Raw genomic sequence first — 24,957 nt, 5'->3', positions numbered from 1 at the left:
GAGCGCTGCTCCTGATGAAGCTAGTGTGCTTCCAATTAAACCTGTTGGACTATAACCTGACAATGCGAGATTTTTAACTTTGTACACCCCAGTCCAATACTGGCATCTCCAAATCAATATAGATGTTGCCTTGTTTGGATGCTGCTTCCTGGAGAGGACTATATAATTCCTTAAGAATCTGCTGTTTGAGAGAAGACTGAGAACTCGTCTTTGTGTACATGGGCGATCGCTTTCTCTCCATGGCTCGGAATAAAGGTAAAGAAGGTAGAGCCATAGTGTGTCTGAGTGCTTGTTTTGACTGATATGGGGCTACTGGAACGGGAGGACAAGGTCATCCATTTTATGTGGCTCACTTTGACCCTTGTTCTCAAAAGTCACAGTCCTGAAATCTATTAGTCCTCAATATTGAATTTAATTATCCTTCCCCTTTATTTGGGTCCATGCATATGGCATTGAATTACTTGGAACATACAGCACGGAAACAGCTAACTGGACCCAAACAGTCCATTTCTATTTTACTCAAGCTTCTTCTCATGCTTTCTCATCCAATTTCATCAGCATAAGCCTGATTCCTTTCTCCCTCATATACTTACCTAAGATCCCCCTTAGATGCATTCACATTAGTCACCTCAATTACACCCTGTGGCGGCAAGGTCCATATTCTCATCACTCCCCAAGAGCTTCTTCTGAATTCTCCATTTAGTTCCTTAATAATTACCTTTTATCTACAGCCTCCAATTTTGTTCTTCCCACAACTGGAAAATGGTCTTCTATGTCTATTGAATACTTTCATAATATTAAAAAAAAAGTCATTCAAATAGCCCATCAAGAATCTCCTTTCAAGAGAAAAAGCGATAAAGCCTGCCCAATCTTTACCCAACAGAAAACGACAATTGCTGGAAATACAGCACCCATGGACAGACAGCAAGCTAACCTTTCAAGTCTAAATGGCTTTTCATCACAGCGGAAGTGAAGTGAAGTGAAGTGTGGAAGGGACAGCATTTATGCTACAGTTTGAGCGGGATAGAGGTGGGGGCAGAGGGTGCAGGATGTTGATGGAAAAAAGCTGTTGACAGTTCGGGTTAGGTGATCAGAATGTGAGAATGACAGAACAATGGTGTGTCTCCAGAGTTGAAAGAACTTAAGTGGAATGGGGGGAGTGGAGGACAGGATAAACTAAAAGAAATGGGTTTTGGCTCACAATTTAACCCCTTCCCCGGCGAGTTTTATTTGGAGAAAACGTTTCATTTTCAGACGAATTTTTAAATATTTTTTATAGTATTTTTAATGCTGATTATGGAAATAACTTTTGTTTTTATCTATTTCCAATATTTTACTTGAAATTTTAATTTGAAGATACCATTTTCGGCAAAAACGAGATAACTAGTCTTCCCATATATTTAAATTTATTTTTAATTTGTTGCTTTTTTTCCCAACTTTATCACCTAAAGTAAAGGGGAATTACACATTTATTTTACTTTTTTTAAGCATGTCTTCTCAAAAAATTTTTTTTTCAATTTTCATAACCAAAAGTAAATGTAAATAAAATATTGTACTTATTTTATCTTTCATTTTACCTCATCTTCCCATACATTTTACTTTCTCTGGCATTTTATGAATGATTATTTGGTATGGTATTTTTCAAAGCATGGTACTACACATAAAGGTACATTACAGAGTCTACACATATATCGTGACTCCTTCCTGACTGGTTTCCCTCTATGGTCACGTTTCAGACAACACACTGCACATTTTCTTGTTGGATTTGTCTTCTTTTCTGTTGCTGGGACTTCCATTGGAAAATGTCCTGGTGTAAAACGCGAACATCCTGGTGAAGTCGAAGGTCTCCCTACTACTTTAGTAGTTTGTAAATCTGCCCCATATTTTGCGATGATATCTCGTATAATCTGCATACGAAATTTCAGGTGTGTGAGGGCTTTTTTTCCTGCCTCAGTGACTGCTACACTGTACAAGATGTAAGAATTCCATACCGCAAGATCCATCAAATGGAAGAAGACTTTCTTGTAATATTTCTTACCCCATTTCCTTGTGATGGGATAATCTACTAGTTGTTGGTCCACCTTGTCAACTCCACCCATTGTAAAATTGTAATCATATACAACTGTTGGTGTCTTCACAGGCCCTTGTCTTGTCTCAACATCCTTCATAATGGGGTTGTGAATGGTTGAAAGCATTGTAACGTCCTTCTTGTCCTTCCAACGAAGAATCATTACCTTACCTCTCTGAAATGCTGCAACTTCCCCTTTTTTCAATTTTGCCCTTTTCAGCTGGTCAGGCACTTCCTTTCTATTCAAATGGAGAGTTCCATAAATATCAGTGTAGTGACTAACCAGAGTATCAGCTAATTGCGGACTAGTGTAAAAGTTATCCACAGTAACACAATAACCTTTACCAAGTAAAGGCTTCATCAGAGACAACACAACACGAGAACTCATGGGATATTCACTATATTCTGAGTCAAACTGTGTTCCTTTGCCAACATAAATGATTACTCTATACACATATCCAGTCTTTGCTTCACACAAAAAAAAATACTGCACTCCAAACCTCCTCCTTTTTAGAGGTATGTGCTGCACCCATCCTAACCTTCCCTTGAACAGCATAAGGCTTTTGTCTATAGATAAATCTTGGTTAGGGGTATAACATTTCATAAAGTTCTCACTAAACATCATAAACACATCATAAACTTTATACAATTTTGGGTTGGGATGTGTTTCTGCATCAAAAGTTTCATTATTCACAAAATGAAGATACTGTTTTATCTTATTATGGCGTTTCAAACTGATCAGCTTCCGAAAAATTGGTCTTTCAAGTAGTTCATCTTTCGACCAGTTCATTTCTTGATCTGGCATTTTCACAATACCCCCAAGCATTTTCAAGGCGAAAAACACACAAATTTCTGCCTTTGTTACAGGGCGCCACATACAATCTCTTTCTCCAATTTGTTCAGCAAAGCGATTAGTTTCATCCACAACTCGATCAATAATTCTGTTGTCACATAAAAGACTAAAAAAATCCAAAGGAGTCATATCAGCTGTGTCTTGATCAATTGATATTCCAGGATTTCCAGTGAATGGGAAGCGTGGTGGTGGAGGAAGCATGCATTCTTCCGACACCACATGTCGACACCAAATTCGTCCATCCTCCTCCTCCTCCTCCTCACTTGAGAGAGAATAGCCATTATCAGACGAGCTTGCACTCTCATCTGATGTATCCAAGCTTCTAATAGAAGGTTCATAATCATTGTCATCTTCTGAGCTCGACATCTGGGCGTAATTTGTAAAACAAAACAGAAAAAACCGAATGACAGTGTGTGTCCAAAAGTGGTGCGTCGACGCTTCTTGTAATGCCTGAGGTGGAAGAGACACAGCTACCAGACGTATGAGTCACCAAGTATACTCGTTTCTAGCTGAGAAGGGCCCAGAAATGCCGAGAATTGACGTATAAACTCGTCTGTGGCTGTTTTTGAAATTATATGTTTTGGACGAGTTTACTCGTCGCACTCTGAAAAAGACAAATTGGGTGAAGACAAGTTAACTCGTCTTTGCCGGGTAAGGGGTTAAAGGCGTTGAACTCAATATTGAGTCCAGAAGGTTGTAAAGTGCCTAGTTTGAAAAGGAGATGTTGTTCCTCCAGTTTGTGAGGTGATTCACTGGAACACTGCAGCATGCAGAGGACAGACATGTGGGCTTACAAGTGGACACTCTTAAAATGACCAGCTACCAGGAAGGTTGGGGCTCTGCTTGCGCGCAGACCAGAGGTGTTCCGCAAAATGGTCACCCAATCTGCGTTTGATTTCTCCAATGTTGGGTAGGCTACATTGAGTGCAGTGAATATAATATACAAGATTGAAGGAGGTAATGGTGAAATGCCGCTTCACCCGGAAAGACTGTTTAGACCCTTGGATGGTGAATAGAGAAGAGGTGAAGGGGCAGATGTTGCACCTTCTGCAGTTACATGGGAAGGCATTATGGAGAGGGGGTTGGTGTTGGTGGTTGTGGAATGGACTAGAGGGCACCAAGGGAATGATACCTGCAAAATGCAGATGGGGGAAGTGATGGGAAGTGTTTGGTGGCTGTGTTCTGCTGGAGCTGTCTGAAATGGAGGAGAATGATCCTTTGAATGTGGAGGTTGGTGGGATGAAAAGTGAGGACAAGGGGGACCCAATCCCACTGGTGAGAGCAATGGGAAGGGCCAAGGGTAGAAGCATAGAAAATAGCTTGGATGTGGTTAAGGGCCACGTCACCCACAATGGCTGGGAAACCATGGTCATAGAAGAATCAAGCCATGTCAGCAGCGCTGTTTTGGAAAATGGCATCATCCAAACAGATGTGACCTAAGCAAAGGAACTGTGAGAATGGGATGGAGTCCTTGCAAGACATGGAGTGTGAAGAGCTGTAGTTAAGGGAGCTATAGGAGTCAGTGGCTTTGTAGCAGATAGCAGTGGATGGTTAATTTCCTGAAATGGAGACAGAGAGGTCAAAGAAATGCAGCTTCACAGTTCTGATATCACTCTTGTTAATTACTTTTTGCACACTCTTCAGTATCTCACAATATGGCAACTAGAACTCCAACAGTTTTCAAACCATTGGCTAACCAAAGTTCTATACTAAGTTAACATAACTCCTCTGTCTATCCCTCTCGAAGTAAACTGTCATACTTGGTTTCCTTTGATGCAGAACGATTAGGTTAAATGAAATCCGAATGCTTACGAAAGGAGAGGTGGAAGGTGGATGGATGGAGAAATAGGTTGCCCCAAGGGAGGGTGGTGAAAGGTTGCAAAAGACAGCAATCAGTTTTAATCCTGTCAACACTGCTAACTGGGAACTAAGAAAACTTTAAATCACTGATTAATGAATTCCTTGCAAATATATTTGGAATTTCTAGTTTGTATATTCAAGAACTGCTATATGTGGAAAAACATATGTACAGTATGCTAAAGTAATGAATGCTGCATCAATTACTACATTTAAGCCTAAGATTGGAGATTCAAGATGCACTAAATAGGTTATAACTAACTAGGTAATATGTGCAGATGCAATGGAAACACGTCAGCTGTGACCTTCACAGACTATTTAGAAGTGATGGGGTTTGTGCAGAAGTGTGTGGCAATTAATTTGAAGAAACGTCTGTTGCTAACTTTCTCCTGTTTTCACTTAGTAATTTAAATACTATTATTCCTAGGAAATTAATGCTTTTCTTAGAAAGCCATGGTTTTAGGTTTAATGGGGAATCATTAATAATTAAGGATATTGATGAATTATTCTAATGCTGCTGAGAATCCAAATGTCCATCCGTCAACTCAAATATAAAAGGTATTGTTACTACATGACTACATCACCAAATACAACAATTGATGAGAATGAAAAAGCAGACCCCACCAAAATCTCAAAAGAAGCAACAGTTCTTCTTGTCAAATTAAGAATTCATTGACTAATTTCAGGTTCAATTTGCATTTCTAAAATAAACAGCCTGTTTACTTGCTGAGCTCGATAATTAATTTCATTCTTTCTAACATCAGTTCTGGGACTGCATTGTTCAGCAGTTTGTGCTTTGCATTTATGGTTATCTGAGGTGGGTGTAACTCATGTCATTAGTGATGGTGTTGAGGAAATTCAACTCCATTTCATTCCAAAGGTTTTTTTCCTCCAATTCTTTTGTACACCCCACAAGAGTTAAGTTTATACTCCTGTTTGGGAAAAAAAGATCAAGTTTCTGTTCTTTTCATATCTGAATCAAATCCTGTTCATTCTCTGGAACAATACTCTGTGAAAAGCACTACTTAATATTTCTTTCACACATCTGGCAGTATTTTAGTCAGCCAAGCTATGGCCAAGCTTCCCATTGATTGCAAAATTGATTCCCATTAGCAACTGCACTTGGTGCTTTATTTGCTTTCCTACGTTCCACTTTTGTACTTCCAATTCTTGCTGCTTCTTGGTTTATGCTTTTGGAAATCTCTTTTCAATTACAATAAAGAGAACGAAAGATATTTTGGCTGAACTGAAAAACTTGAGCCGCCACTTCCTCCACACTACCTAATAGGAACATAGACTGAACTTGTACCTCACATGCAGATTAAACATACTAGACGTTGTTTGCCATGTACACCAGAGTCTGTGCCATTATTCAGTTAGATCATGGCTGGTACGCCCCTCAACTCCCATATCTAACAATACTAACAATAATCCATCAGCCACAATCTTGAAAATTTCTATTTGTGCCACACTCAGCCTTCTAGAGAAGACAATTCCAGATTCCTAATATCTTGTGGAAAAACTGCTTCGAGATTTCATAATTATATTGTAAAACTCTAATTTTAGAAAATATTATCTGTTTCCAGTTACCAAAGCAGAAGTTATGAAGTTCCAACAAATCCAAACATTTTATTACAGAAAAGATTAAAGAATTAAAGCTACAACTCCTCAACGTGCCTTGGAGTGTTGCCTCATTGCCAGCAACTACAATTACTAACCATAATCTCTTGCTCTTGGCAATATGTACATCTAATGGTTATCTAAGATGGGTGTAATTCATGTCATTAGTGATGCTGTTAAGGAAATTCACAGGACAGTCCTATACATTCTTTGATTTCTAGCCTAAAATTATAAACTCAATCAAGTGCAACATGCTGTTTCTTTGTTCTATTGGTCAATGTGGACTTCAACAGTTTCCTCATTTCCCCTTCCCCCACCCCACCCAGTTCCAAACTTCCAGCTCAGCACCGTCCCCATGATCTGTCCTACCGGCCTATCTTCTTTCCACCTATCCACTCCACCCTTCTCTCTGACCTCTCACCTTCATCCCACTTTTCCAGCACCACTCTACTCCAGAATCTGGTTTCCAGCATCTGCAGTCATTGTCTTTACCTATTCTCAGTGTAATGAGGGCTATTTTCTGGGGGAAAGAAAAGCAGAAGATAAATGAACAGTAGTTTTAACCATGATGTGGAGGTGCCGGTGTTGGAGTGGGGTGGACAAAGTTAAAAATCATACACACCAGGTTATAGTCCAATAGGTTTATTTGGAAGTACTAGCTTTCGGAGCGCTGCTCCTTCATCAGGTAGCTATCTGGTACCTGACGAAGGAACAGAGCTCCGAAAGCTAGTACTTCCAAATAAACCTATTGGACTATAACCTGGTGCTGTATGATTTTTAGTTTTAACCAGGTCACTGATGTTAAGATGCAACAATGTAGGTGGAATAGAAATTTTCATAGGGTTGCTAATTAGGAGATCAGGTTTATACTTTCTCCTCCCACTGAAACCATGCATATTGCTTGTGTGCAAAGTGTTGACTTTAACCATCGCCTTCGGCATTTTAACCTGCTCTTTGCAGACTGAGTGCTGACAGAAAAAAATTACTTATCAGAGATGTCAAATGTGCAAGATACAAGAAAGTATTTTTCAGAATTTGAATAGATGTCCTTTCTTTCCACTGCAAAGAAATCACAAGTTACTATTGTCAATGTCTATGTCAACTTGCCGAAGGACAAGGAGGGGATGGGAGAATTTAGGGCAAGATTAAAATACATTCTAAAATCCCTATCACAGTTGGATCAGTTTCTCACCTCAACCAGAAACTTGGTCCTGTTATCACGCACCTACGAAACACATTATAAATACATAACTTGTTGCATTTCCGCAGATTTAAGAGGCTGCCAGAATTCTGTCTGCCTTTTCTTTGCAATCACTATTATTCTATCTGCTAAAATCACACAATCATCTTTTCACCTTCCTCACAAAAATAACAGGCAAAAAAAAACAAGTGAATTAGTACTCATTAGGTGTGTATCAATATCAAAAGAAAAGGAAGTCACATAACCAAATACACTTTAATAGAGTATAATACATTTAATTCAAAAGGCGTTTCCAAGAAGAATTGGATCCCTGTACCACGGAGTACATCCTTGGCCTGAAACTATTCTTTAATGGGTGACCAAAATCTAGAAACTGCATCAGACAATAGCCTTCTTACACTAAGCTAATAAAGCTGACATCTGTTATGTTTAAATTGCCTTTATTCTAAAAACAGACTCCAAACCACTGCGAGTGTGACCTATCAGAAGGATGTTGTGAAACTTGAAAGGGTTCAGAAAAGATTTACAAGGATATTGCTAGGATTGGAGAATGAGAGCTACAGGGGGAGGCCGAATAAATAGACTGGGGCTTTTTTCCCTGAGCATCAGAGACTGAGGGGTCACCTTTATAGAGATTTATAAAATGAGGGGCATGGATAGGGTAAATAGACAAGGCCTTTACCTTGGGTGAGTCCAGAACTAGAGGGCATAGGTTTAGAGTGAGGGGGGGAAATTTAAAAGGGACCTATGGAGTAACGTTTTCATGCAGAGGGTGGTACGTGTATGGAATGAGCTGCCAGAGGGAATGGTGGGGGCTGGTACAATTACAACATTGAAAAGGCATCTGGATGGGTATATGAATAGGGAGGGTTTAGAGGGATATGGGCCGGGTGCTGGCAAATGGGACTAGATTAGGTTAGGATATCTGGTCGGCATGGACGAGTTGGACCGAAGGGTCTGTTCCTATGCTGTACATCTGACTATAGCTGTACAAACTCTAGGAGATCAAATGGATCTTGAAAGCTATGTACTCTAAGATTAACATCACACTGAATTGACATGCCACATGATGGAAAATCAAAGCAATCACAAAATCTTGTGCCAAGGAGCTTTGCTGCACATCAATCCAGGCTTATATCAAATTATGCCTTTGACTGTAGATTCAAAGGCTAATTTTGGACTAGTCCAAAGCAGAAATTACTACACCAACTCAATTTTTCATGTAAATGTGCCCTAAATGATCAGAACTCTCAACCATCAGTAGCTGAAACTTGTCTTAAACCAAGCGAATGAAATTCTAATTGGAACGAATGAAGACTTACCCAGGGTCCTTCCCACAAGGAAAATAAAATTGAAAAGCAATATCTCACATGAAAATTCTAAAAGGAAGGAGGAAACTGCACACACTAATTCCCTTCACTCGGACAAACATGGAACACAATGCTAAGAATTGGTTGTTCGCAATCATAAACATTGCAAGAAAACTACAGTTGGAAATCCAAAACAAAATCAAGGTCAGAAAATGTTTAGGAGAGTCATAGATATAAACAAATTGGTGGTTCAGGTATAGACTGTCAAAACTGGAAGATAACATTAATAAACAATTTTAAAATGAACAGAAAGGGGAGGGCCAAAAACAGAGTTGCAGGTAGACCAAGAGATAGAATGACCAAAGCATTTAAGTGGGAAACATGAGATAGTTAAATTGGTAAAGTGATATTCATGAAACAATCAGGAAACATAATGAGAAACCTACAATACAGAAAATGCATTAATAAGTGAAATGGTGTGGAGCTATAACAAAGAGAGTAATTAAAGTAGAAAAACTGCAAAGCAAACAGATTCCAAAAACAAAGTCTGAGTAAGAACAAAAAAGCAGGTCAATATGACTGTGCAGCCCACATGTCCAGCAAAGGCTCACAACCCAAGACCAATTTGTTTCTCCTGATGCAAGATACCAACAGCACACCCCTATCTCATACCACAAATACTGTCAGCTAAAAAGGAAATGGAGAATACAGTTAAAGTTTAATTAAAGTCAATATTCAGGCCAGTTTACTGTCCAGCACTAACAGAATTGTTTAGAGCTCTTGAGGTGCAGTGGTCGTGTCCCTAACTTTTCTCAACAGAGTGATTTAAAAAAAACTCTCCTTGGCCTTCAACAAAGCTTAAAGAGGCTTCAGAAGGAACAGTCAGAATGGGCAAGTGATTAAATGGTGCAAGAGATGTACAGGTTGCACTTGTGGAGAGGAGATGGTCAGCAATATGTTCATATCCACTGCATTTTATTCTCCCAATTCAAAGGGATCATGAGTAAATATAGCTACTTAAGTTGCGTGAAATTAATATAAACTGTTTCTTGACCTAGAAAATGTGTTTAGGGTATCGAATGTCAAAGCTGGTTAAGGGGTATATGAAGCGTGCACAAAATGCTGTGAATTAAATGAAGAGGCGATTAGAAGCAGTGCCAGTGTCAAACCTATGCTTTTGGAAAGGAATGATGGTGCTGAACATAGGAGACAGAAGAGGGGAGGAATGGTGCATTTATTTCTGGGATCATTGCAAAAATATCTGGTAAATGCTAAGACTAAAAAGTACAAAGTGAGAAGAGGATCCCTATTATGAATGCTTTTGGGAGCTGGTGTTGGACCTTGCATTCCTTAACATGGTACAGGTACCAATGCTACTCCAGATCCTTCCTCCCATTCAGTATCCTTAGAGCTCAACCCCGTCTTCTAATTCCACCTCTCGTCATGTATTCACAATACCCTCTGATCTTCCATTCTGACCTAAAATTATCTGGGCTCAGCAAAGGACTCCGGTTTGATTTTATTTCCTTATGCTCTAACTCAAAACATTTCAGGCCCAGTGCAAAACTGAACTCTTTTTCCATAAGGCCTTCTTTAAGCAGAATGCTCTCCAGCTCAACAGACACTTTCACCCATCTCCAATATGCTCCTTCCATCTGGACCTCTTCCTCTGGTCTCTTAGCCACTTTTGATCTTATCATGAAGAACTGTCAACATGGCATTGGCCTAAATTTCTGTACTCCTCTCGCACAATAACCCGTCTACCTCTGAATTTGCTGCACTCCATTCATTCAGGTCTAACTCTAACTTTATTATCAAAACTACTGACAAAAATGTTATCATCTGACATTCTGAACTCTACTTTGAGAGCCAACTCTCAGATACACCTTCCCATCTCCCCCATGGCACTACCACTGAACATTGAGTTATTGAAGTCAGAACTGTTACTGCCCTCAGCTCCTCCAAAGATCTTCCTTCCACAACTTCCCACATTTCCCAATCTCAAAGTCAAGAGTGGAGTGCTGGAAACACACAGCAGGTCAGGCAGCATCCAAGGAGCAGTCCTGATGAAGGGCTTATGCCTGAAACATTGATTCTCCTGCTCTTTGAATGTTTCCTGACCTGCTGTGCTTTTCCAGCACCATACTCTCGACTCTGATTTCCAGCAGCTGCAGTCCTCACTTTTTCCCAATCTCATGAAGCCCATTTCAACCTTCTTCCTAAAATCCACAGACAGGGCTTCCCAGGAGACTCATTGTTTCATAGAAACTTAGAAGATAGGAGCAGGAGGCAGCCATTCGGCCCTTTGAGCCTGCTCGGCCATTCATCACAATCATGGCTGATCATCTAACTCAATTGCCTAATCCTACTTTCTTCCCATAACCTTGGATCCCATTTACCCCAAGGGCTATATTGAGGCACCTCTTGAATTCATTCAATGTGTTGGCATCAACTACTTCCTGTGGTAATGAATTCCACAGACTCAACACTCTCTGGGTGAAGAAATGTCTCTTTATCTTCATCCTAAATGGTCCACCCCGAATCCTTAGACTGTGACCCCTGGTTCTGGACACACCCACCATGGGGAACATCCTCCCTACATCTACCCTGTCTAGTCCTGTTAGGATTTTATAAGTCTCTGTAAGATTTGTGAAACATTGCTTGCTAAAATCCCAATGAGGCTCCCACCTACAATTCCCTCTCCAGTATATGGATGTCATCAATGTGGTTGCAAGCAGTCAGCCAGAGCAAGAAAACTCATCAATTTTGCATCAAATTTCCCCCTATCATCTTCAATCTTCCTTTCCTCAAGTTCTGTCCACATTTCCAGTGATAAATTAAATGAATCGCACATCGACCTCAACAATACTTGCTTACATCCAGTTTCTGCAAGGACTCCATCCTATTGTCCAGTTTTTGTCTCTGCCACATCTGTTACAAATCTTCCACTGATGTCTTTCCAACATGTTTTCCTTTTTCTCACCTGAGGATTTTCCCCAGTGTGGTGGGCAGAGCCTCGAAATAACCATGAGCTTCCAACCACTTTGTCATTTTAATGCATCATCTTACTCTTGTTGTCCCATTACTGTCTCAGGTCTGCTGCGCAAGTTGGAGCAATAACACCTCATTTTACATTTAGGCTCTTTACAGACTCTTTTGGACTCAATACTGAGTTGAACAACATAGACAATGACCGCGATGTTCCGTTTTGTTTCCTTCATCGTTCCATTCCCACCAGAGTCTGGTTCTTATGAGTTTTGTTTACAGCAGAACTGACCTGGATTCTGCCAGTAGTGCCTGCTCTGGAATTCTCACCTCTACACCACGACTTTGTCTTTTGGTTGTGATATCTATAATTTCTAATCTCGGTCACCCTCTTCTATCTGCTCCTCTCCACCTTTTCCTGCAGTAAACCCTTCATTTTGCTGGCCCCCTTCAGTTCTGAAGAGGTCATATTAGATTTGAACTATTAACTATCTGTTTCTTTCTCCACAGTGGCTGCCAGGCCTGAGTGTCACCAATGCTTTTGGTTTTAGTTTCAGATTCGCAGCATCCACAGCATTTTGCTCTGGTTGTTGTGAATCTTACAGCACTTGACAGACACCTCCAAAAGGTCATTTTCTCTGGCTGAGGAATCTAGTGCACAAGGACAAAGTTTCAAAATAAGGGGTTATTTAAGCATTTAAGGCCGAGTTGAGGAGTTGCCTCTTCACTCAGTCGGGAATCTTTCTAATTATCCAGACTGCACAATTGTGCATGTTACATTGTTGAACATTTTTAAAGCTAAGACCTCAGGAAATCAAGGCATATGGGCAGCAAGCAGGAAAGTGGAGTTGAGGCAAATTAGTCATGATCATACTGAATGGTAGAGCATTCTATAGGGGGTCATATGGACATCTTCAGGTCCTGTTTCTTTTGTTCTTCCTCTCAAGATCCTGAAGCCTGCTGCACTTTGCCAACTTTTCATGCTCCCCATCTTTGTTAGCATGGTGGCTCAGTGATTAGCACTGCTGCCTCACAGCCCTAGGGACCTGAGTTCAATTCCAGCCTCAGGCGGCTGTCTGCATGGAGCTTGCATATTCTGTCCGTGTCTGAGAGTTTCCTCTGGGTGCTCCAGTTTCCTCCCACAATCCAAAGATGTGCAGGTCAGGTGAATTGGCCATGCTAAATTGCCCGTAGTGTTCAGGAATGTGTAGGTTAGGTGCATACTCAGGGGCAAATATAGGATAGGGGAATAGGTCTGAGTGGGTTACTGTTCAGAGGGTCGGTGTGGATTTGTTGGGAAGAAGGGCCTGTTTCCATACTGTAGGGATTCTAATTCTAAAACAAAATTTCTTATTCGAGCATTGTTTTTAAGTTTGCGAATGGTATTAAAAGGGACAGGTAGTATTGAGGAAGTGGGGAAGGTGCAGAAAGACTGGGATAGATTAGGAGAGTGGTCAAAGAAGTGGCAAATGGAATACAATGTGGGAAAGTATGAGGCTAAGCACTTTGGTAGGAAGAATAGAGACAGAGTATTTTCTAAACAGGAAACTCTTCAGAAATCTGAAGAGTTCTAGTTTAGGATTCTCTTAAGGTTAAATGCAGGTTCAGTTGGCAATTAGAAAGACAAATGCAATGTTAGCATTCATTTAAAAAGGGCTAGAATGCAGAGGCTGTATAAGACTCTGGTTAGATCACATTTGAATTATTGAGAGCAGTTTTGGGCCTCATATCTAAGGAAGGATGCACGAGCATTGGGGTGAGAGAGTCCACAAGAATGTTGTCGGGGATGGAGGGCTTATCATACAAGGAGTGGTTGAGAATTCTTGGTCTGTTCTTGAAATTTAGAACACTGAGGAAGAATCAAACTTACAGAATACTGAATGGCCTGGACAGATTGGAAATGGAGAAGGTGTTTCCACTCATAGGAGAGACAAGGACCAGAGGGCATAGTCTCAGTGAAGGGACGACCCTTGGGAACTGAAATGAGGAATAATTTCTTCAGCGAGAGGATGGTGAATTTGTGTAACACACGCAACAGAGGGCTACAGAGGCCAAGCAATTGAGCGTATTTAAGACATAGATAGGTTGTTGATTAGTATTGGGATCAAGGGTTATTGGGAGAAGACAGGAGAATGGGGTTGAGAAACCACAGCCATGGTGGAGCAGACTTGATGGGTCAAACGGCCTAAATCTGCTCTAATATCTTATGTTCTCTCATGCCTAAGCTAAGACCAGATGAACATGTAAATTCATTTTAATCAAATATCTTCCTTCTATGATCAGGCAAGGAACAAGAAACTGGTTTTGCAAGAATACTTGTTTGAAAATTGAGAATCACTTTCAACTTCACAAAACAAAAATCACAAAGCTCCTTTCTTCTATTGCTCATAAAGCAGAATGCAAGGTCAATTAACAGAAAATAATGTGCCTGTTTGAAAACTGCTCAGAGACAAAGTGTAGCCATAGGCTTCGGAAAACGGAAGTTCAAATGTGGAACACTGCCAGAATAAAAGACTAATCAAGGCAAAAAATGGAGAAGAGACGAAATAGTCAATAACAGGCATCAAGGTCATAAATGGGGAGAAAGTTAACACTGGTAGAGGGTAGTGAGTACTAGAAAGGCCTGAAAAGAATCAAGCTATATCGCAGTCTTAATATTTAGGTCCACAGCAGCAATCAAACCACATCCAGATGCAAAGAATATTAAGCCAAAACAGGCATAGCAGAGATTAGACAAGCCATTTAGAGATCACAAACTGTCAGTCAAGAAGGAATCATGTGAAACAATCAAAAAGTAAAAGTCTGAGGGTTGAAATGTTGGGTCAAGATTAAATTCATACAGACAATGTCTGAATAAGTTTGTGATCAATAAACAATGGGTTTCTTTGTACTGTGTGGGTTTGAGTTCAAAACCTCAATGTAAATATGCTAAATATACCATAGGTAAAGTCTCAAGGATAATAAGGATATAAAGACAGTGACCTATGTCAATTACGGCACAATTGCTACATCAACACAAGATCACTGCCATTATAATAACTAACCACTTAGTCCTAAATAGTTTGAGATTACTGAAGGCCCCATTAGAAAAGGAGCTAATAAAATGCTCACTTGTTTATCGTAAAATTACAGGGAGGTTAAACTGAGATTTCTATCATCAGAACTACTCAATTGTGTGTAGATCCTAGATACTGTTGCTAGGATGTGTCCAAAGATTAGTTATTGTTAAAAGAAAATAAATCTGTCAGCAAAGACAACGCTAATTTAAAAACATGTGCAAAAATCCTTGACAGTAGACCTGAAACTGACAAAGCCATTGGTCCAAAAGCATAGGAAAAGAGTGCTCACACTCTTAAATCAGCTAAAATCTCAACTCGTCTGATTTTTAAGCTCACAAACAGAGTGTAATAATTGATCAGAATCAGTCATTACAGTACCTAGTCAATTACTTGCTAAAACATGTGCCTTGAAATCAGCTGTAAGGTGAGTTTATAGCATGTCTAGCCACTCAAAGAGACAACAACAAATCTGTTGGCATTGTATTGACATTACACCAGTTTTAGATTAGATTAGATTAGATTAGATTACTTACAGTGTGGAAACAGGCCCTTCGGCCCAACAAGTCCACACCGACCCGCCGAAGCGCAACCCACCCATACCCCTACATCCACCCCTTTAACCTAACACTACGGGCAATTTAGCATAGACAATTCACCTGACCCGCACATCTTTGGACTGTGGGAGGAAACCGGAGCACCCGGAGGAAACCCACGCAGACACGGGGAGAATGTGCAAACTCCACACAGTCAGTCGCCTGAGTCGGGAATTGAACCCGGGTCTACAGGCGCTGTGAGGCAGCAGTGCTAACCACTGGGCCACCGTACACCAGTTTTATTCCACAATGGAACAAATCACTCTCTCTCCAAGTTTCACACCTCTAGCCATTCGATCAGGAGTCAATAACTGTTATAAAGGTGGTGATTTCCCAAATGCACAGCATTGCAAGGAGCCTTGATCATCATCTATCAAAATTTACCAATGCTACTATTATTTTAACTGATAAATTATCGTAAGTTACAAAGTCAGAAAATGGCAATGAATTACAGAACAGCACTAATTCCATAAGAAACATGGAACATCTCAAAAGCTGTAAGATGCAGTATAAACATATGTTAAAAGTAAAATTTTAAATGAACTCTAAAATAAAACAAAGAACTGCAGATACTGGATATCTAAACAGTCATCACCAGACTGAAAATGTTTACTGTTTTCTCTCCACAGACGTGGCCAGATCTGCTGAGTTTCTCCAGCAATTTCAGTTTTAGATGAACTGTCCTACAGGTCATGGAACAACTATCAAGGGGTTCTGCATGGGTTTTCTGAAAACCAGGGCAGTAAAACCATTATGTGTGCTACTTTTTTGCATAACCCTCCACTCCAATAGTTGGTTAACTGCAGTACATCAATTAACAAAAATAACCATTAAGGATAAGATCAAATGAAACAGAATCACACAGCATGGAAACAGAGCCTTTGGTCCAATTCAGCTGTGCCAACCAGATACCCTAAACTGGTCTCATCCCATTTGCCAAAATTTGGCAGAATCCTCCCTAGGAGAAAGTGAGGACTGCAGAAGCTGGAGATCAGAGCTGAAAATGTGTTGCTGCAAAAGTGTAGCAGGTCAAGCAGCATCCAAGGAGCAGGAGAATCGACATTTCGGGCAAGAGCCTGAATTCTCCTGCTCCTTGGATGCTGCCTGACCTGCTACGCTTTTCCAGCAACACATTTTCAGCCATAATCCTTCCTAGTCATGGACCAATCCAAATGTCTTTTAAATGCTGAAATTATACTCACCTCCACCACGTCCTCTGGCGGCTCATTCCATACACACACCACCCTCTGCGTGAAAACAGCCACCTGTCAGGTCCCTTTAAGTCTTTCCTCTCTCACCTTACATCTATGCCCTCTAGTTTTTGATACCCCTATCCTGGGAAAAATACTTTAGCTATTCACACTGTCCATGCCCCTCATGATTTTATAAACCTCTATAAGGTCACCCCACAGCCCCCAACGTTCCAGGAACAAAAGCCGCGGCCTATTCAGCCTCTCCCTATAGCTCAAATCCTCTAATCGCAACAGTATTGTAAATCTTTTCCGAACCTTTTCAATGGTTCACTGATGTCCCTTAGAGAAGGGAGCATACTTCATTAATCAAGTGACCCACAGCAATGCAACGTAATCGTCACTCCTTCTCAAAAGGCCTGAAATGCCTCTACTGAATCAAAAAAGTTTTACAAAAAAACTGTAACTGACTTGCACTGCAGGTGCTCATCGCATTCTCACGAGCAATTATGAATAGGCAGTAATTGCTGGTATTGCCAGAGACATTTCCGTGAGTTACTACAAATTTTTTTCTCTCATTTTAAAAACAGTGAAAGATCTAAGTTCAAAGCTTTTTTGTACTGTTGTGTGAACAAGATGAATAGTGTCTTTCTCAATGGAACAAACAATATTCAAAAACGAATTATGGAAAGCCTAACATACACCATGCTTTAAACAGAAAATAGAACGATTTTCATATCCTAACTTAAGTAACTTGGCTGATGAAGTACGGTATCAGATTTCTGATCATTACTCTCGCTGTAGAATGCTAAGAGATAGTTGAGCATTCCTGATAAAGAGAAATGTATGGGAAAAACAAAGAGCAAGCTAATTCTACATAAGTAGGACAACGTGCAGCCCATCAAAACCACTCCACCATTCAATCAGTCAAAAGCCAATCTGATTGTGGCATCAACTTCACTTTCCTGCCTTTTCCATTACATTTTCAACTCCTTGGACATCAAAACCCTGAATATTTGCGAGACAAGGCTAACAATGAACGAGCCTCCACTTCTTTTCATGGAAGAGAACTCAACAGATCAACAATTCAAGAAATTTCTCATCTGTCTGACATCATCAGCTCTGTTCTTTTAAACTGTGCCCCCAATTCTAGATTCCTCATCGCTCCTAAGGAGGCACCTTCTTAGCATCTACTCTGTCAAGAATCCTCAGAACTTTGTTTTTGTAAGTTTCTCATTCTTCTAAACTGCAATGAGTATAGGCCCAACCTACCCAACCTTTATTTATAAGGCATTACTTTCGTCTCAGAAATCAGTCTAATGAACGTTCTTCTGACATAATTCCAACATAAGTATGTACCTTCTGAAAATTTAATGATCAAATCCATGCACAGTACTCTCGGGGTGGTCTCACCAATGCGTTAACCAGTTGCAGCTATTTTAATACTCACCCATTTTGCAATAAAAACCAACATTGCACTTTCCTTCACAACTTCCTTCAATACTAAGAGAGGAAAGATTTAAAAGGAACCGAGGGGACAACGTTTTCATGCAGAGGGTGGTGCATGTATGGAATGAGCTGCCAAAGGAAGTGGTAAAGTGCTGTACATCTCTATGACCTGCATGCTGGCTTTGTGTATTGTACAATGAAATCTAGATGATTTTGTACTGCAGCATTGTGTTTCACTTTTCAATTCCTCTTGCCAAAGTGGACAACCTCACATCCACACACTATACTCAGTCTATCAAATTTTTGCCCATTCATTTTCTTATCTACATCCTTTCACTGACCATTTGTATCCTCCCCACAATTTGCTTTTGTACCTCACATTAGCAGAAAATCTGATGATAATAAAATCTTTCCTTCAAACAAGCCATCAATATGATCATAAATAGTTGTGACCACAGCACTGATCCCAATGACACACCACAGTCACCGCCTGTGGTGCCACATTACCCATTTAACCTCATTCTTCATTACCTGTTAATCGGTCAGTCCTCTAATCATGGATCGTTCCAACACCATGAACTTCGTCTAGTGAAGTAATCTTTTATGTGGCACTTCAAATGCATTTTGGAAACCCAAATACACTACACCCCCTGTATCAGACCTGCTCTCATCTCCCTCAAAAACATTAATAAATTTGTCATATACAGTTTCCCTTTCTCAAAACCATGTTGACTGTGCTTGATTGTATTATGATTTTGTTTCCCCCATGTTCAGCTACTACCTGCTCGATGATGAACGTTAGCATTTTCCCAATGACAGATGTTAAGCAAACTGGTCTACAATGTTCTGTTTTCTGTCTCCCTCCATTCTTGATGAGATGTTAGCTTTGCAGTTTTCCACTCTGCTGTGGACATTCTAGAATCTAGAGAATTTTGAAGATTACAACCAATGCACCCACTTTCTTCACAACTGCATATTTTATTCAGACCAAGGACACTTGTTAGCAGTTAATCACGCAAGTTTTCTTTGTATAATAAAAGAAAATTACAGTACAGGTACAGGCCCTTCGGCCCTCCAAGCCTGAGCCGATCCAGATCCTCTACCTAAACCCGTTGCCTATTTTCCAAGAATCTGTATCCCTCTGCTCCCTGCCCATTCCTGTATGTCCAGATTCACCTTAAATGCTGTTATGCCTCTTATGATCATAGATATGTTTCCTTTTATGATCATGACTGCTTTAAATTCTCCTGCTGCCACCTGCTTTTCACTATTCTTGAGTCTTATTAAATGGCCTATTCCACAAAGACTTTTGTATCAAAGTTTCTGTCACTTGCCAGTGTCACATTAGTTCAGTGTTATCCTCCAAGGGGCCAATGGTCACTTAAGCTACTTTCTAAACATAAAATACATGTTCTGCATCCATAGCCCAGATAAACCCATGCTCCGGAATGTAAAAATATCAATTAAGCAATAAATTGGATTTTTCCTGAATAAGAAAGAGCACACTTTTGAAAACCTAACAGCTCTGTCCCTCATTAAGGGCCTCAACCGCGAGTTCACAGCAAGACCCTGCAATGTAAATGCCACAAGCTCTGAATGCAACAAGAAAAAGTTGAGTTACACTGACATAAAAACCTTCAACTTGGGAAAGTTCTCGAAGTGCACCACAGGAGCCAATAACCGAACTTACATATTGTCCAGAGGAGTCATTGAGAAGAACTTTAACGCGGTTCTTATTAAACTCTAGCCACGTGGACACTATCTTCCACGGAGGCGGTGCTCAGGCCGAGAGCCAACAGTTGCTGCTCAGTGCAGCCTGGACACGTCGGCAGGGCCCGGGCGGGGAGCGGGGAGCGAGGAGCGGGGAGCGAGGCGGCAGCTCCCTGACAGCTCGGCCCAGGCCCTAAACCCGGACCCGGGGGTACACCTCCTGCCCCTCCGGGGCCCCGGGGGTCCGCTCACTCCTCTGCCCCTGGTCAACGCTGACCACTGACGGCCCGACACCCGGTAAAGGGGAGTATCCGGGCCCCGCTCTTACCTCCTGCTGTTCGTCAGCTGTTCCCACCGTTTATGTCACCGACCGGCCCCCGGCGGTCATTGAAACCGCTGCCGGAAACAGGAGAGGCAGCAACAACATCCGGGTCTCACACCCCGCGGACAACCAACATCCGGGTCACACCCCGCGGACAACCACCACCAACATCCGGGTCATACACCGCCCCGACGACAACCAACATCCGGGTCACACCCCGCGGACAACCACCACAAACATCCGGGTCACACCCCCCACCCCAACCCAACCACCACCAACATCCGGGTCACAGCCCCAACCCAACCACCACCAACATCCGGGTCATACACCGCCCCGACGACAACCAACATCCGGGTCTTCGCCCCACCTAAAACCACCGACATCCGGGTCACGCTCCCCCACCGACGGCCAGACACCGGGTCCCGTGCGGCCGCCCGGACGGAGGAGACATCAGTAAATGACGTGTCTGATGTTACAACCGCCTCGAGAACTTCACAATGGAGGTTCAATACCGACACAAAGGTTATTGCCGAGTTGGTGTACTGGCCCCTCCCTCCGGGCGGACACTGGCCCCTCCCCCCGGGCGGACACTGGCCCCTCCCCCCGGGCGGACACTGGCCCCTCCGCCCGGGCGGACACTGGCCCCTCCCCCCGGGCGGACACTGGCCCCTCCGCCCGGGCGGACACTGGCCCCTCCCCCCGGGCGGACACTGGCCCCTCCGCCCGGGCGGACACTGGCCCCTCCCCCCGGGCGGACACTGGCCCCTCCGCCCGGGCGGACACTGGCCCCTCCCCCCGGGCGGACACTGGCCCCTCCCCCCGGGCGGACACTGGCCCCTCCCCCCGGGCGGACACTGGCCCCTCCCCCCGGGCGGACACTGGCCCCTCCCCCCGGGCGGACACTGGCCCCTCCCCCCGGGCGGACACTGGCCCCTCCCCCCGGGCGGACACTGGCCCCTCCCCCCGGGCGGACACTGGCCCCTCCCCCCGGGCGGACACTGGCCCCTCCCCCCGGGCGGACACTGGCCCCTCCCCCCGGGCGGACACTGGCCCCTCCCCCCGGGCGGACACTGGCCCCTCCCCCCGGGCGGACACTGGCCCCTCCCCCCGGGCGGACACTGGCCCCTCCCCCCGGGCGGACACTGGCCCCTCCCCCCGGGCGGACACTGGCCCCTCCCCCCGGGCGGACACTGGCCCCTCCCCCCGGGCGGACACTGGCCCCTCCCCCCGGGCGGACACTGGCCCCTCCCCCCGGGCGGACACTGGCCCCTCCCCCCGGGCGGACACTGGCCCCTCCCCCCGGGCGGACACTGGCCCCTCCCCCCGGGCGGACACTGGCCCCTCCCCCCGGGCGGACACTGGCCCCTCCCCCCGGGCGGACACTGGCCCCTCCCCCCGGGCGGACACTGGCCCCTCCCCCCGGGCGGACACTGGCCCCTCCCCCCGGGCGGACACTGGCCCCTCCCCCCGGGCGGACACTGGCCCCTCCCCCCGGGCGGACACTGGCCCCTCCCCCCGGGCGGACACTGGCCCCTCCCCCCGGGCGGACACTGGCCCCTCCCCCCGGGCGGACACTGGCCCCTCCCCCCGGGCGGACACTGGCCCCTCCCCCCGGGCGGACACTGGCCCCTCCCCCCGGGCGGACACTGGCCCCTCCCCCCGGGCGGACACTGGCCCCTCCCCCCGGGCGGACACTGGCCCCTCCCCCCGGGCGGACACTGGCCCCTCCCCCCGGGCGGACACTGGCCCCTCCCCCCGGGCGGACACTGGCCCCTCCCCTCCCTCCGGGCGGACACTGGCCTCTCCCTCCGGGCGGACACTGGCCTCTCCCTCCGGGCGGACACTGGCCTCTCCCTCCGAGCGGACACTGGCCTCTCCCTCCCTCCCTCCGGGCGGACACTGGCCCCTCCCTCTGGGCGGACACTGGCCTCTCCCTCTGGGCGGACACTGGCCCCTCCGGGCGGACACTGGCCTCTCCCTCCCTCCCTCCGGGCGGACACTGGCCTCTCCCTCTGGGCGAACACTGGCCCCTCCCTCTGGGCGGACACTGGCCCTCACCTCTATCCCACACAAAATAAGGCAGTGGCGCCATGGCCGGGCCCAAACAGGTTCCACTTGGAGCAACCTGCACCTGGAGAAGCACACAATATTAATACACATTGTGGAGCTCTGGTTTCTAAATGGGCCATTTTGATTGCTATGATCTGGCACTTGCCTTCTAAATCTCCTGGAATTCTATCCTGGAACTTATTTGGATCTGTAACCTTGTTTCCTGTAACTTCTGTTGAATGTGTGCAGCTTTGTTAGGCTGAGAGATTCCTTTACAATTGATGTTCATCTCTACATTGAAAAATTATCATTGAATTGAATTTATTGTCGCGTGTACCAAGGCACAGTGAAAAGCTTTGTCTTGTGAGCAATACAGGCAGGTCACAGAGTTAAGTAGCATAGACAGTAAATAATAGGTAAACAGCGGCAACAACAAAAACACAGGTACAGGCGAATGTTAAGAGTTTGAGAGTCCATTCAGTATTCTAATAACAGTAGGGTGGAAGCTGTTTTGAAACCAGCTGGTCCGTGTGTTCAGGCTTCTGTACCTTCTCACCAATGGTAGAGGTTGTAGAAAAACATTGCCAGGGTGAGATGAATCTTCAAGAATGCTGGCAGCCTTTCCTTGATAGCGAGCCTGGTGGGTTGATTCGATAGATGGGAGGTTGGCCTTTGTGATTGTCCAGGCCAAGTTCACCACTCTTTGTAACCGTCTCCGATCTTGAATGGTACAGTTGCCATACCAGGTAGTGATACATCCAGACAGAATGTTCTCGATGGTGCTCCTATAAAAGTTGGCAAGGATATTCGCCATCATGCCAAATTTCCTCAGCTGCCTGAGGAAGAGAAGACGTTGGGCCTTTGTAACCAGTGCAAGCACACAAAGAGTCCAAGAAAGTTTGTTGAGGATGACCACTCCCAGGCGCTTGGCACCCTGCACTCGTTCCACCTCTGTGCTGTTAATGTAGGGGGGGCATGAGTAACATCCCACTGAAAGTCAGTAATGAGTTCTTTGGTTTTGCCAACATTGAGAGTTAGGTTGTTCTCAGTGCACCATTTTTCCAGGTCTTCCACTTCCCATCTATAGTCTGTTTTGTTGCCATCTCAGATTCGACTGACTATGGTGGTGTCAACAACAAACTTGTAAATGATATTAGTCTGGTATTTGGTGACCCAGTCATGGGTATACAGTGTGTACAGTAGGGGCTAAGTATGCACCCTTGGGGGGCTTCAGTATTGAGTGTTAGTCAGGATGAAATATTGTCCCCAATCTTCACTGATTTTGTGGCCTCTGGGTCAGGAAATGGAGGATCCGGTTGCAGAGAGTGGGCGCGTGGTCTGAGATCACTATGTTTAGTTATCAGTCTTGAGGGGATAATAATGTTGAAGGCTGAACTGGAGTCAATGAGTAGGATTCTTAAGTTGCTGTTCTTGGTGTTAAGATGTTCTAGGGAGGAATGAAGGGTAAGTGATATGGCATCTGACATGGATCTGTTAGCGAGTTTTGAGAAGATTTGTAGCTCAGGTTGAGGTTTTGGATGTAGGTTTGCTCGCTGAGCTGAAAGGTTCATTTCCAGACATTTCATTACCTTACTAGGTAACATCTTCAGTGGACTTTATGCAGAGCAATGCTGAAACTTCCTGCTTTCTATTTACATGTTTGGGTTTCTTTGGGTTGGTGATGTCATTTCCTTTGGTGGTGATATTTCCTGTGGTGAAGTCACTTCCTGTTCCTTTTCTCAGGGTGTGGTAGATGGGGTTTCACTCGATGTGTTAGACACATCGAGTGAGACCCCGTCTACCAACCCCTGAGAAAAGGAACAGGAAGTGACTTCACCACAGGAAACAACATCACCAACCCAAACATATAAATAGAAAGCAGGAAGTTTCAGCATTGCTCTGCATAAAGTCCACTGAAGATGTTACCTAGTAAGGTAATGAAACGTCTGGAAATGAACCTTTCAGCTCAGCGAGCAAACCTACATCCAGGGATCTGTAGGTCTGATAGGCAAATTGGTATGGGACAAGAGGAATGGGGAGGCTGGAGTTGATTAATGCCATGACCAGCTTTTCATAGCACTTCATGAACACTGAAGTTAGGGCCACTGGGCGGTAGTGATCGAGACCTGCATGAGCCTTCTTAGATACAGGGATGATGCTGGCCCTCTTGAAACAGGCAGGGACAGTGGCCTGCTGCGGGGAGAGGTTGAAGATGTCTGAGAAGATCTCTCCCAGTTGCATCGTGCATGCTCTGAGTGCACTGCCTGGTACTCTGTCTGGTTCCCATTGCTTTCCTTGGATTCACACCAAGTAAAACTAATCTGACCTCTAATGCAATGACTGTTGGGATAGGTTCATCAGGACTTGTCAGGATAGGTGTTGCCTCTCCATCGAAATTCTGCTCAAAGCAAGCATGAAAGGTGTTGAGACGATCGGGAGGGATATGTCATCGTCTGCTATCTTGCACTGTCTCTTTTCAAAACCTGTGATGTCATTCAGTCCTTGCCATAGTCGCCAGGTGTCTGTCTGGGTCTCTAGTTTGAATCAGTATTGGTCCTTGGCTGTCTTAATGGCTCTGCGAAGGTCATACTTGGATTCCTTATATTTGGTTCTTATATTCCTTATAGGTTCTAGTTCCTGGTCGTCCCTTGTGCGACACACTCCTGCTCAATGCAACTGAGAAAGAACATT

General features: G+C 44.1%; 1 protein-coding gene across 5 annotated transcripts in view; it reads right to left on the bottom strand.

Annotated features, from left to right (window-relative positions):
* arfip1 (ADP-ribosylation factor interacting protein 1 (arfaptin 1)) overlaps nt 1–20,410 on the bottom strand; it is a 206,456-nt gene extending 186,046 nt beyond the window's left edge. For 4 of the 5 annotated variants that reach the window (XM_043699966.1, XM_043699976.1, XM_043699985.1 and 1 more), the window contains exon 1: nt 20,224–20,387. Coding sequence is in view for 1 of the 5 variants with exons in the window: in XM_043699957.1 (XP_043555892.1) it covers nt 1,623–3,287 (1,665 nt within the window). In the remaining 4 variants the exon portion in view is untranslated. Of the gene's footprint in view, nt 1–133; nt 3,288–20,223 lie in introns of those variants that run through there. The other variant, XM_043699957.1, reaches the window with a different exon arrangement.
* Nucleotides 20,411–24,957: the final 4,547 nt, after the last annotated feature.

Source organism: Chiloscyllium plagiosum, chromosome 1 (assembly GCF_004010195.1).
Source record: "Chiloscyllium plagiosum isolate BGI_BamShark_2017 chromosome 1, ASM401019v2, whole genome shotgun sequence".
Classification (NCBI taxonomy): Eukaryota; Metazoa; Chordata; class Chondrichthyes; order Orectolobiformes; family Hemiscylliidae; genus Chiloscyllium; species Chiloscyllium plagiosum.
This window is presented reverse-complemented; position numbering and strand designations above follow the sequence as displayed.